At 43.7% G+C, this 13830-nt stretch overlaps 1 protein-coding gene across 1 annotated transcript in view; it reads right to left on the reverse strand.

Annotated features, from left to right (window-relative positions):
* Positions 1-13830, reverse strand: part of LOC137596708 (seizure protein 6-like) — a 108817-nt gene that overhangs the window by 21453 nt on the left and 73534 nt on the right. The window contains exons 5-7 of the mRNA XM_068317420.1: positions 5222-5407; positions 2251-2419; positions 426-592 (exon numbers count right to left, since the gene is read on the reverse strand). Of these exons, the coding sequence (XP_068173521.1) occupies positions 426-592; positions 2251-2419; positions 5222-5407 (522 nt within the window). The remainder of the gene's footprint in view (positions 1-425; positions 593-2250; positions 2420-5221; positions 5408-13830) is intronic.

Here is a 13830-nt window from a genome sequence, read left to right on the forward strand (position 1 = left end):
GCTCTTATTTTTCATGATATAACGGTTGATTTTTCTGCGCTAAGCATAGAGCTGCTTTCTCAGTCTGCTGAACGGAACTCGATGAGCCGGGCCGGTGATCCAGGAGACTTTTTTGGAGAAAAACACACAGTGTTAGAACATGGGACAGAAATCAATGGAGACAAGAAATGCTTACACTCAGGATGAATAAAAGCCGTGTTTCCCGACAATCACTAACGACACCGGCTAACGCAGACTGATGGCTTGGGACCACCACTGTAGAATGTTTGAAGGTTTGCTGAAATTTGGTTTTGGAGGTTTCCAGGAGATGGAGACTCCTAAATGTTATTCGATGGGCTTTGATGTCTTGATGAAGCTGTAGACAACACGCTCCAATCATGGAGACTGTCTCTCTGTGTTGCTCTGCTGCTAGGGCTGGTACTTACCTTGGAACCTGATGGCAAAGCCGGTGGACGAGCCTGCAGCATCAGTGGTCAGCTCAATGAAGAGATGTCTGGACTCGCTGAGCAGACCTTCGTTAGGCAGATACTCCACCTCAAACGAGTCGTACAGGGTGGCTGAATGGACGCTGTTCCCGTTCTTGATTAGGAGTCTAGGAGACGGGAACCAAGGATGAGAGATGAGGTCCGTACCTGGGCCACAGATTCTCCATGTGTGATGTCTTTACTTCTCTTTCCTGGATTTGTTTTTCCCACTTTAAGGCCCGTTCATTAATTCTGCTGTTTTATCTCTATTACTTTTATGATTTAAGCCATTGCAGTTCCATGTATAGAACTACAGTCAGACATTCCTGTCAGACAGAAGCTCATTACACAATCACCTCTGACCGTTTTGTCGACTCTCTCTTCTCCACATGATCATTTTTTCTAATCTATTTCCATTTCCTCAGAGCCGTTCAGACGTCTTTTTCAATGCTTGAGGTGTATTTTTGTAACAAAAGCCCAGAGCAGCTTTTGGCTGCTGCACAAAAGTGAATATTCTGCTAATTTCCCCCCTGTGGCTCCTCATTCCAGTGGCGTGTAATGAGAGCCCCATACTGCTAAATGACACTGTACTTTCACAGCCATGTGAAGCGCTGACAGCCAGTCGTTAGCCTGCAGAGCGGTGCCTCATTCAAAACTGGCTTCAGACCCACAGAGACAATCATACACCTTTATCCACAAAAAGCTTGCGTATGCGAATGTTAAAGCTGAGTTTGGAATGAATGACGCATCTCATTGGCTACCATTACACAAAAAGGCCACTAGAAATCCATCCATCCATCTTCCACCGCTTTTCCGTAGTCGGGTCGCGGGGGCAGCAGCTTCATCAGGGAGCCCCAAACTTCCTTTTCCCACCAGCTCTGACTGGGGGATCCCAAGGCGTTCCCAGGCCAGTGTTGAGATATAATCCCTACACCTGGTCCTGGGTCTGCCCCGAGGTCTCCTCCCAGCTGGACGTGCCAGAAACACCTCCCTAGGGAGGCGCCCAGAGGCATCTGCACCAGATGCCCAAACCACCTCAACTGACTCCTTTCCAGGTGAAGGAGCAGCGGCTCTACTGTGAGCCCCTCGTGAACAGCAGTGTTTCTACCTTATCTCTAAGGGAGACACCAGCTATCCGTCTGAGAAAGACCATTTCCACCACTTGTATCCGTGATGTGGTTCTTTGGGTCATGACCCATCGCTCATGACCATAGGTGAGGGTAGGAACGAAGATTGAACGGTAGATGGAGAGCTTTGCCTCTCGGCTTAGCTCCCTCTCTGTGACAACAGTGCGGTAAAGCGACTCCAATACCGCTCCTGCTGCCCCAATTCTCCGTCCAATCTCACGCTCCATTGTTCCCTCACTCGTGAACAGGACCCCAAGATACTTAAACTCCTTCACTTGTGAAAGGACCTCTAGAAAACCACCAAACAATTAATGTAAATACAGTGTGATTGGAGGTTCAGTCTGTTGTGGGTTGGCTTTAGAGTTCTGGGACACAGTGTGTCTGTGGGGAATAATCAAGGTGACAGTCTGACCTGGAGGGTTTTTGAAATCCTGGAACATCTCTGGGTCGTAAATTATGCATCTGTTGTTGGGCCTGATAATGGTATGAGCTGAGGAGTTCCTACTTTTGTCAGAGACACTCTCAAAGGTTCTCTCTCTCCTTCTGAACATATTAAAGAGACGTCGGTAACTCCTCAGAGGATTCGTTCCTCTCATTGAACCAGAGGTTCTGGGTAAACATGTCCAGCCATACTCATTCGCTGTCAGACGCCTGCTTACCGATCGTCGTCCTCTGCCAGGGCCACCTTCTCAAAGTGGATGTGAAGTCTCTGGCCTTCAGGGGCCTCCAGCAGCCAATGGCAGGTCAGGTTGTTGCTGTAGTTGCTGGGGAAACCGGGGGAAACGATGCGGCCCACTGAGACGTTCCTCATCAAACCCCCACAGGCAGCTGGGACAGGGGAACATATGCAAAGCTGGTTTGAGTTTTCATGTTTAACTTATTCACATGAGGAGACGACCCACCACCCACACATCCCCGACGATCTAATGACCGTATTCGAAGTTCTTATGAGACTCATGAGATGGCGAGGAACAACTTATAGATGTAAGTGCAAGACTATGCTGATGAAATAATTGCTGCCTCGTGTAGACTGACTGCCTCTGAGCTCACACAATGACTCCGGAGGTAAAACACGGAATGTGGAATCACGCAAGATTGTAAAGTTGGGTTTAGGACCGAAGAAATGATCTTACTAGTCTCCAAAAAGACAAGTCAAGGAGAGAAATTGTCAGAAGCTGTCATAGTGTACCAAATCGGTTAGCTCCTAGGCTACACCGGTTAGCTCCTAGGTTAACACCGGTTAGCTCCTAGGCTACACCAGTTGTGCTCCTAGGCTACACCAATTAGCTCCTAGGCTACACTGGTTAGCTTCTAGGCTCCACTGGTTAGCTCCTAGGCTACCTCAGTTAGCTCCTAGGCTACGCCTGTTAGCTCCTAGGCCACACCAATTAGCTCTTAGGCTACAATGGAGTTCCTGGCATGCAGGCTTCCAGAGGACAGTACTGACTAGCAGACTGTCATTTATGACATCACTGACCTGAGGTAAAAACTTTTATTATCAATCATTTGATAATTTGTGGTGAGCTGGAAAAAACAATTCATTCTTTATTTTCCAGATAACACTAAATCAGATTCATTTGTTTTTCTCTGTGGCCCTTCTGTGAACTGATGACCATCCAGGGTGATGCCTCTTTTCCAAGTTCAGCTGGGATAGACTCCTCCCATTAGTTACATGAGGGAGGGGCCACCGCTGTTGTTCTGTCAGCTGTTGGTTCTCTGATGACCAATCAATTAATCAACATCAGTAGACATTTCAAAGCACTTTAAAAGACAGAGAAACCAGAGGAAAATCTCCCTTATTGAGGAAGAAACTCCGGCCAGGACCCAGACTCTGGAAGGCGGTCATCCGCCTTGACCGGTTGGGTGGAAGAGGAAAGAATGACGTGAGATGGAGGTCTGAGCAGAAGATACAGCCTCACTAATACAGTCTGGATATGAAGGAGTCCCTGTTGTAGAATAATTGATTATTATGTTATTATAACTTATTTTATTGAATTTTATTTGTGCTCATTGTCTTCTGTTGTATTGTTTATGCATTGCAGCACTATGGAAACCTTGTGTTTATTTAAATTGCGCTATAGAAGTAAGGTGGATTGGATTGGATACATTATATATTTTTATAATTTATTCATCAATTAAATTAACAACATGAAAAGATATTTCTGATTGATTGGGAGAAAATTAAAACAGAGGCTTCTCACAAAAATACAATTAAAAAATGAAAGAGTGTGAAACGTTCATAACATTCATTCATTCGTTGTCGCCGTCGCAATTGTATGACGTCACACATTACGCGCACCGAACGACAGCTCCGCCCTGACGTCGTTGTCACGGCAACCTGTGAGATGATGTGGCCCAGTCTGAACAGAGCCAGATCGCGTGTGGACACTTGATAAAAACCGTGTGAAAAGTCATCCCTAAAAATCAGATATGGGAGGAAATCTGATTGGAATCTGATCTGCCTGCAGTGTGAACGCAGCCTAGAGTAGTCCACATGACAAACCGCTGACAGTGGATGGTTGCTACCTATCCTGCATGGCTGGATTGAGGAAACAGTTATTCTACAGGTCAACTGTCAGGTAAAGCCGTCCATCAGCTCCCAGTTTACATCCCAGTCAGGAACCCAGAGGGAACTGGGAATTAGGTGAGGAGGAAATCACAAGCAATATGATAAGGTTTGTAGACACATACAGTGTGTGTGTGTGTGTGTGTGTGTGTGTGTGTGTGTGTGTGTGTGTGTGTGTGTGTGTGTGTGTGTTATCCTCTCAGCTGATCGGGTCAAGGTTGCTCATGCAGACAAAGCTTAATTAAAGTCGAGCAGCAAGAGTAAACCCAGTGGCATCCTGCCAAGCCTTCACCTTGATACAGCTGCTACACACACACACACACACACACACACACACACACACACACACACACACACACTGACAGCGTCCCCACTGCTGTGAGCGGTCAGGAGTAAATTGGTCACTTTTCTCATTATTCATCGGGGCAAAGACAAAAACCCCCATCTATCATCCCCACGGCGCTGGGGGGTCCTGGTCTGTGTGTCTCCGTCTAATCACAGGTACAATAGATGAGCCGTGGCTTCTTAAACACACCCAAACACTTAAAGGAGCAAAATGAATGCAGTCAGCGCCTAAAACACCTCCTGACCTTCTGCAGCAACACGTTAGCGCAGCAGAGACCTCCTCTCATCAATACACTATTTTTTGCACCTTAAGGCGCACTGGATTATAAGGCACGGCATCAACGAATGGCCTATTTTAAAACTTTTATTCTATGCGCATTATAAGGCGCATAGAATAGAAACTACTGTGCAGTGATCCCTCGTCCTTTGTGGTTAAAGTGTTCCAGGGACCACATGCAATTAATGAATTGCGCGATACAGCGACAAACTATTAATTTTATCATTCGTGCTTCAAGACGCACGGCTTCACAACATCACGGGTTTTTAGTAGGCAGTCATGTGATATCATGCACGCATGCTATTGGCTGACAGCATCTGTGTGTTTTATTATTATTGTTATTATTATTAATAACAACAACAACAACAATAATAATATATTATTATTATTAATAATAATAATAATATGTGAAACAGCCCCCCCCCCGCTGTGTTATCCTCACCCAGACAGTGTGGTTCCGTGCCACTCCAGTAGGGGGTGCTGGCGTTACGGCAGGTCAGCACGGCGGGGCCTTGCAGCCGGTAGCCGGTCAGGCAGGAGAAGAAGGCGTCCCCCCCGGAGTGGAGCCCGCTGACGGACACGTCTCCGTAGAGAGGCCGCCGGGGGAAGACGCAGCTCAACACGAAGGCTGTGTGGACACACACACACACACACACACACACACACACACACACACACACACACACACACACACACACACACACACACACACAGTCAGAGCAGTCAGTCTGTCTGTCACTAATATTGGAATCATAAAATCACTGGTAAACCGTTAAAAGAACATAACGTCATGTTACTGCACAATAGATCAGAATAAAAACATATAATGTTATATAACATTAACCCCTCGTTCCTCCAGGAACCACACGCGATTAACGAATTGCACGATAGAGCAGCAAACTATTTATCTTATTATTTAGGGTAATTTAAACGTTTCTGAACACCCCCCCCCCCATTCTGATATTAAACCACCTTCTATCTGTATCTGCCGTCAGCCAATAGAACGCCTCAGTGACGTGCAGTCAGGGAGGCAGGTGAGGAACGGCCTCACCAGTGATGTCTATTATATAGCTATTTTATACTTAACATCACCAATTTTAGGTTATTTTTACTCACAGTGTCACATTTACCTCTACAGTACTGATCAGAGACCTGCACTGAGTCATTGATCACCATGGATTGATCGATGACTCGACTAGCTGGGCTGGTAGCAAAACAGTGAGACCGTAATGCTATCTCTCTATATGTCGCTGTTAAAATGTTCAAACAGGTTTGATCTATGAACTAAATTTTCAGTATTATATTTACATTATTTAGGTAATGTAGATAATGTACAGGGTTTTTTTTGTCAACAACTGCATGTGTGTAACGTCTGTCTGGAGTTCAGCGGTCCTGAAACCGCTGGGAAAATGCATGAAGTGAGGCACGCAGTTCTCCTGCCTCATGGTAGGGGGCGCTGGTGATCCCAGGGATTCGGCCGAAAAACCTGTCGTTTTTTGACTGATCAACGGCATAAGGTGAGGTTCACCTGTGTAAAATTGATTTATTTTAACATAAAGACCTTTTAGTTGGTTTCAGGGTGAAGTCAAAGACTCTTCCTGTCTGATGTGTGAATGGAACGTGGATTTAGTTTCCCAGAATGCAGCAGCTGTACATGAGTGAACAGCTTCGGTACACAGACAATCCGTAGAGGATGTTTTACTCTGAATGTCAAGCATTTCAGTCCAAGAGCTGAATAAAAGAGATCCAGATGATATCAGGTGAAAGTCAATCACCAATAAAACCTGAGATACGGACAAAGAAATCCCATTGGCTTTAAAAAACAACAACAAGAGCAGACGAAGCAGACGCTCCTGTCACGGGTCACAGGGTAAAGTCAGTATAATGCCCCTTTCCTCTCCTCTAGCACGTCGGAACACATTTTTTTTCCCAGTCACAGTTTCCCGTTATTAGGTTTACTCTCCAATTTTTTTGCCATTTGTGCCATTTGGTGTTGAGCTGCTGTCAGTGTTCGGTTCTACGTTTAAAAGGGTTGTTAGACCCTCTGAAAGGCTCGGCGCCGCTCAGGGTGGAGCGAGCGCCAAGGGTTCTGTCAGTCACGGCTTCAAACGGCTTTAATAATTAGTGAAAGAGAACCGCGTTTCCATGTAATTAACGCACTTTCTGATCAGCGGCGACACAAGAACGACTTCCGCTGCTTTTTGATTTCAGCGAAGAAATTTTTTTCTAGTAGGTCTGAATGGACGGGTGATTTGGCCACTGTTTGGAGACGCCTCGTTTTTAATCCCCCTGCCTCCGACACGCTGAAGCGCTCACTTTTAATCAGTCGTCTAGAAGGACGGCTCGGCGTGAGCGGCTCGGCGTTATGGGGGTTTTGCTCCAGCCTTGAGATTGGAGAATTTAATTGGTCAAACCTTCAGACTGCCCTGTTTCCTGCCACGTCTCGTGGGGTCAGTTCAGACCTTATTGTTCTCTATGTGTATTCTGCCCTACCACAACTTTAATTTCCAGTGTTCTGGGGCAGATTCTCAGTCATGTTTTGAAGGTAGATTTAAAGAGTTCCCCGTAAACTTCTGCAGGTGTTCTGGTTCTTCAGCCGTTCAGATTCGTAACAAGAGGTGACCTAGTTTTATTAAATCAGGCTGTTGCTGATGGAACTGAGGGCTGAGGCCAGAAACTTCAGTTTCTTCATTAAAATTTCATCTGAAAAGCTTTTCGTCATAGACAGTAACGTACACAACTGAATCCACTGATTTCGTATTGATCCAACGTCCCCAATCCAGGGAGACCTCATCCAACATCGTTCAAGTTCATTTGATTAGATGTAAAGTCTGTCCGTGAGAAATATTGGACTCTTACAATCACCAGAAAACCGTTAAAAACTCATAACATCATGTTACTGCAAATAAATCAGGATAAAAACATGTATCATCACATTAAAATACGTACGCCTAGTTCCAATGTCTACTGTTAAACGTCACTCGTAATCTTTTTAATCCAGATTAGTTTATGGTAAACTGTTGATGGTGATAATCCACTGTATGCTACTGTAGCATGTAGCATGTAGTTTACCGTTAGAGTCAGATGTCCACAACCATCTACGTCTGCGATGTAAACCAACAAATCGAATGTACGTATCGGTAAATTTAACAGAGATTGGTCTGTTTTTACTATTGTAAAACAAAAATAATGTCTGCATTTATTTTCTCATTCAGTCCCAAATAAAATATCTGCAATGTATGGTAACCATCCACCAATTTCTAAATTTAAATTTTTTTCCTGTATTACATAATGAAGAAAAATTTGGTGCTAACTTTAAAATAAATTCATATTAACTAATATTATTAAAGTTCAGTACAAACTGGTTATCTTCAGTTTAGTCTGGAGACTAATTAATTTTACTTATACCGTTTTTTGATTTACGTTGCATCTCTTGGAACCCGTTAACGACATAAGACGAGCTTTACTGTATATTTAATGTATATTGCTCTGTAATGATCATCAGTGCATAGACTGACTGTAACTTAAGGTGCTGTGTAAGTAAAAGTACAAAGACATTATAAACGTATACTACTAATAAAGAGCATAGCCCCTGTCACTGTTAACACTTCATTTCACATTCGGTGTGACCAGAGGACAGGGGTGGACAGTAACGGAGTAAATGTACATAAGTACTGTACTTAAGTACAGATTCTGAGGATTTTTACTTACCTCAAATACTAGAATTCTTTCATACTTATTACTCTTACTCAAATACATTTCCAAGGCAAAGATTTTTACTCTTAGTTAATTTCTGAGAAGGCTCATGAATACTCGTTACTTTTAGGTTTGCCTGTTGTTTTTTTGCCTGTTGTTGTTTTTTGCTTATTGTGTTCGCCGAAGAAAAACTGACAAAAGTCACACCTGGAGACCTCTGGTCACATAATTTTACAGAACTACAGACTGACAGAGACTGACGGACACAGGGCCACAGAGACACACAGACTGGGGTGGAGACAGACAGACAGACAGGTGGGGGGAGACAGACAGCCTGGGGGAGACAATATTGTGGTCCTGGGATATGTCCTTCCTGTAAACATTGAGTTGTTGAAAGCAGAGATTTAGTTTGTTGTAAAGCAGTGGTTCTCAACCAGTAGTCCACCAGGGTGTCCTTTAGGGGTTCCAGTTGGTCCCCAGTTAAATCCAGTTGGTTGGGCCTGTATGGCTCCATTTGGTCTTGTGTGTGTATGGAAGGGGGGGTTGTTTAATAAAATGGGAAAATGACATAATTGTCCTCTTTGATGATTCCACTAATTTTATTTCCATTGTTATAGATGTTGGGGAGGGCTTTGTTCAGTATAACATGATGGTTCTACAGGCAAGAACATCAGTGCAGGTGGTTTCAAAGAGTTTCTCTGAAACAAGACATACAAGGTACTATATATAAAACTGTAAAATGACAGTAATTCAGTCAGGTCCATTCTCATCAAAGATTAAAAAAATAGGAATTTACTCTTACTCTTACTCTAGTACATTTAAAAGAATTTACTCTTGAATACTTAAGTACATTTAAAAGCAAGTACTTCTTTACTCTTACTCAAGTAATAGATTGACTGGGCTACTCTTACTTGTAGTGGAGTAAATTTTGACCAGAAGTATTTGTACTTTTACTCAAGTACTGGGGTCAAGTACTCTGTCCATCTCTGCCAGAGGAGCTGAATACTCCAGCCAGACCTTAACTGAAGCCCCCCTGAGGCGGGGGCTGCATTCACTTAGACTACCACTATGTAGGGAACACTTCCAGACTAGCTCTCAGGTGACCAGTTAACTAAGTGGCCCTTTAATCACCACTGATTTGTCTTCCAACGGCGTCCTGCCGCTCAGCCAACACGTTAAATATATATTTCTGCTAAAGACACTGATCCATCTCCTGTAATTGTCCCGGTTTTACTGGAGCCTCCAACGGCTTGGCAATGCAGCAGATATTGATTCTGTCTGCTGGGGACGCCACGCCGCCTCGGGCGAGGAAATATGTAGGGTTATTAAATAGGCCAATAAATGACAACCTACGACTTTGGCCACTTCCAACACTCTGTTAGAGCTGAGGGATGTTTGCCAGCTCTATAATGTCTGACAGAAATAAAGATAAGACAAGCGGTGCTGGTCTTTATAGTGCTCCTCATTAGGGGCGGCCGCCGGCCGGCGCCGCGCCGGCAGCAGCTGCCGTCCCATCACTCCCTGAGCTAGTCATTACCACGGTCAGCTGTAGCTATTAAGATCAGGACAACCAAAAGCGTGAAACTCTAAGGCTCACCAGAGACTACGCGAGAGATAAAGGCGCCGCCGTGCTGCTATTGTTGCAACGAAAAGCTAGCGCTAACAGGAGCTTTCACAGAGACAAATGGCCTCGGAGCAGGAAAATGGCGGCTGCCTCACTTTGTTTTGTCTTCCTGGAGCTCCAGGCCATTCATCATGAGGTGGTTTTAATAAAAGTTATTGATAAGCTCTGTCTTTATCTACCACAGGGTGACTTTTAGCTTTCTGGATCCCGCCGAGTCGCCTCACGGCTCCTGTTGGATTTACCATGAAAGCCAGGAGGCGAGGAGAGGGCTCCGCCCTGCTGGGCGACATGTGACCCGCATCGCAAACAGGTTTACCCAAGAACCAAGCTTTCACCCAAATTTAAATACATTTTAAAATCACACGTCATCTATATAATATCATTGTTATTTTCGAACATTTGAGCGGGAATAAAACTGTCACGACATAAAATGGACCCAACAGTGTGACTGTTTGTCCAGTAAGTTGATTTATACACAAATCAGAAAAGTTCCCGTCAACCTCCTCTGCAAACCATCACATGGATGGTTCTTTAATTATTTAAAACCTAAAGCTGAAGAAGCATTTCAAATTCTGAAGGTGCATTTCAAATTTTTACTCTGAAACAAAAGCCTAAAAAATCCAGGCTTTTGAATGATTTTTACTAAAACGCTTAACAGAAGACTGTGGTTGCTCATTAGTTTACTATGTAGATTGTTCTTTAATGGGGAAGCATAGTGGAGGTTTCAGCCAGATTCAGACATTCAAGGTTTACCTAGAACGGATCAAACTGTGTGATGATCATCGTCTCAGGTTTAGAGACGAGATCCAGAGGAAGTGGAACCTTAATTGTCTGCATTCTGTCAGCAGAAGAACTCAGTGGTTGGGGGGCCATTGACGTGTATGCCACGGTTTCTTGGAGTTACATATAATTTATAGAAGATATAAAAACGGAATAAAACATAGGAGAGATGAGAGAAACCCACAGCAGTCACCAAACAGTATTTCTCGTTCAAACCCATTTAAATCAGCTCATTTTCTAACAGCGGATGAATTTATGAAGAAAAGGTCATATAGTCTGGTGATATGTTCAGGGAACGTGGTTATTTCCTGACTCGGTGCCCCCCCCCCCCCCCCCGCTGGAGGCATTAGGCAGCGGCTGGTGGGCGAACCAACAGCCATACGCCTGATCCATAATGCATTCGATGCGTGTTTTTATTTGAAGACATTTACATACGATCTCCGTGCTGCGACTGAACTGGAATCTCAGAACTCTTATTAGAACTCGTATGGACGAACGGCCCCAGACTGGCCCCAGAGCCGATTGCAGGAAACAGCATTAATCTGAGATGTTTAACGTTCTCCTAAAGCGAGACGATGGAGAGGGAATTTTTTTACATTACGACCACTTTGCGAAGCAGATTTGATAGGCCTTTCCAGGCCTTTGGGTACCCAAAGGCCTGGAAATCCCGCCCACAATTCAGCAACAGCGCACTATGGGCTCAAACTGGCCTCTCTCTCTCTCTCTCTCTCTCTCTCTCTCTCTCTCTCTCTCTCTCTCTCTCTCTCTCTCTCTCTCTCTCTCTCTCTCTCTCTCTCTCTCTCTCTCTCTCTCTCTCTCTCTCTCTCTCTCTCTCTCTCTCTCTCTCTCTCTCTCTCTCACCACCCTCCAGAGCCTGGGTCCTGCCCGGAGTTTCTTCCTCAATGAGGGAGTTTAAATAAACTGTACATTTTAATGGTTTTATAATAACATCATAACTGTTTAAGTAAAAAGAAAAAATGAGTAAAATTATGTATTGGCTTTATCAAAATGTTAGTCTGTTATAAAACGTTTAAAAAATGTTTTAGAAATAAAGATGTAATACAGGTTTTTTTTTTCACTTTTGCTTTTCACTCACTAATTTTCTTTACCTTTAATTCATATTTTCTCCTGTGGACACTGAACCAAGCTGACAGAACCTTCACACACATTTAGTAATACCTGTAGTAATATCTGTTAGTAACATCTGTTAGTAACATCTGTCAGTAACATCTGTAGTAACATCTGTTATTAACATCTGTAGTAACAACTGTGTAATACCTATAGTAATACCTGTAGTAATACCTGTAGTAACATCTGTAGTAACATCTGTAGTAACATCTGTAGTAACATCTGTTAGTAACATCTGTAGTAACATCTGTAGTAGCATCTGTTAGTAACATCTGTAGTAACAACTGTGTAATACCTGTAGTACTACCTGTAGTAATAACTGTAGTAACATCTGTAGTAACATCTGTAGTAACATCTGTAGTAACATCCGTCTCTTTTTCTTCATTAACCTTTGATTGTTTTTTATTCATTGTCTCTCGCTTTTTCTCCAACTTTTGCATATTTTTTGGAGGCATGATGATAATCAATCAGTCAACCAATCAATCAACCTTTATTTGTGTATCTCTTAATCCCACCATCAGAATCAGAATCAGAATCAGAATCAGAATCAGCTTTATTGGCCATCGTTTGTAAAAAGCAGACGAGGAATTTGTTTCCGGCAGGTGGTGTCTCAAACTGTTCATTCATAAGTTAACTATTCTAAATACTTAAATATTATAAATAACTATACTATCAGACGTTCCAAAGCGCTTTAACAGACAGACAAACCCAACAGGACTCTTGTTCTTGCTCTGGGGGGGTCTGACTAACTCCTCTCTCACTGTAACGTTAAACCCAGCAGACGTCGTGTTGCTGATTGGTTGATTTTGATAAAGCTGAGGTGAGTCTCGTGACGAGAAACTAGATCAAAACATAAAGGAGATTACCAGGTTCGAAATTCAAGTGGAGAAGTGAAAAAAAATTGTGAATATTTATATAGAATGGAAGTGTATTTAAAGCTCGCCTCAATCTCTTGTTTCTCAGTCTCTCTGTGGGCTGCTTGTGTGCAGGTGAAACAAAAAAAATTATTTGATCTACACTCACAAGATATTTAACAAATACTGTTTCCCTCGGCCAGAGTCCAGAAAAAGGACGTATATACATAGGAGGAGGACAGGATGGAGGCTAACGGACACGAGTCACTGAAGAGTTTAATATAAAGGTTTCCCTGTCAACAAACCTTTTATAAATAAAGGTTGATGAAACTGCTTTTGAATCAGCATCCCAGTGGAGTTTGACATTTTCTATTTTAAAATCACCCAAAACTACTGAAGAATTATTTCTGGGTGCTCTGACATCTGATATCAAATAATCATAATAACGATGACAGAATAATTCTGTGTATTCAGGAAGGGGCTGTCCTTATATCCAGAAAACGGCCTCTGATTGGTCGGCGTTGACCTGATTCTGCTGATCAACGGGGAGCGTCTGGCGAAAACAAAGAGCAGAAATGCAGTTAGACCTGCTGAAAGCTGTGCTGACGAGAATCCACCGGGGCTGCAGTCCTCTCCTCTCCCTCCCCAGGAGGACATCAGCGATGATAAATAGCCGGCAGGAGGAACGCCCACGTGGGCATCAATCAGAAAGCGGAGCGGCGCCGACGAGTCAAAAGCAAAAGAAACCAGGAAGAAACAAATTGCTGACTGACTGTGGTTGAAGCGCTGCAGCGGAAACACAGATCTTGCCTTTATCCCCCCCCCCCACTCTGTGAGAGTCAATGAGGCAGGGAGGGGGCCCACGCCCACCCTCCACCTCTGCAATCTATTTTATTTATGCTTTATCGCAGCGGCATCTCATCTCAGTGGGGCCTGCAGGATGTGTGTGTGTGTGTGTGTGTGTGTGTG

This window comes from Antennarius striatus, chromosome 6 (genome assembly GCF_040054535.1).
Source record: "Antennarius striatus isolate MH-2024 chromosome 6, ASM4005453v1, whole genome shotgun sequence".
NCBI lineage: Eukaryota > Metazoa > Chordata > Actinopteri > Lophiiformes > Antennariidae > Antennarius > Antennarius striatus.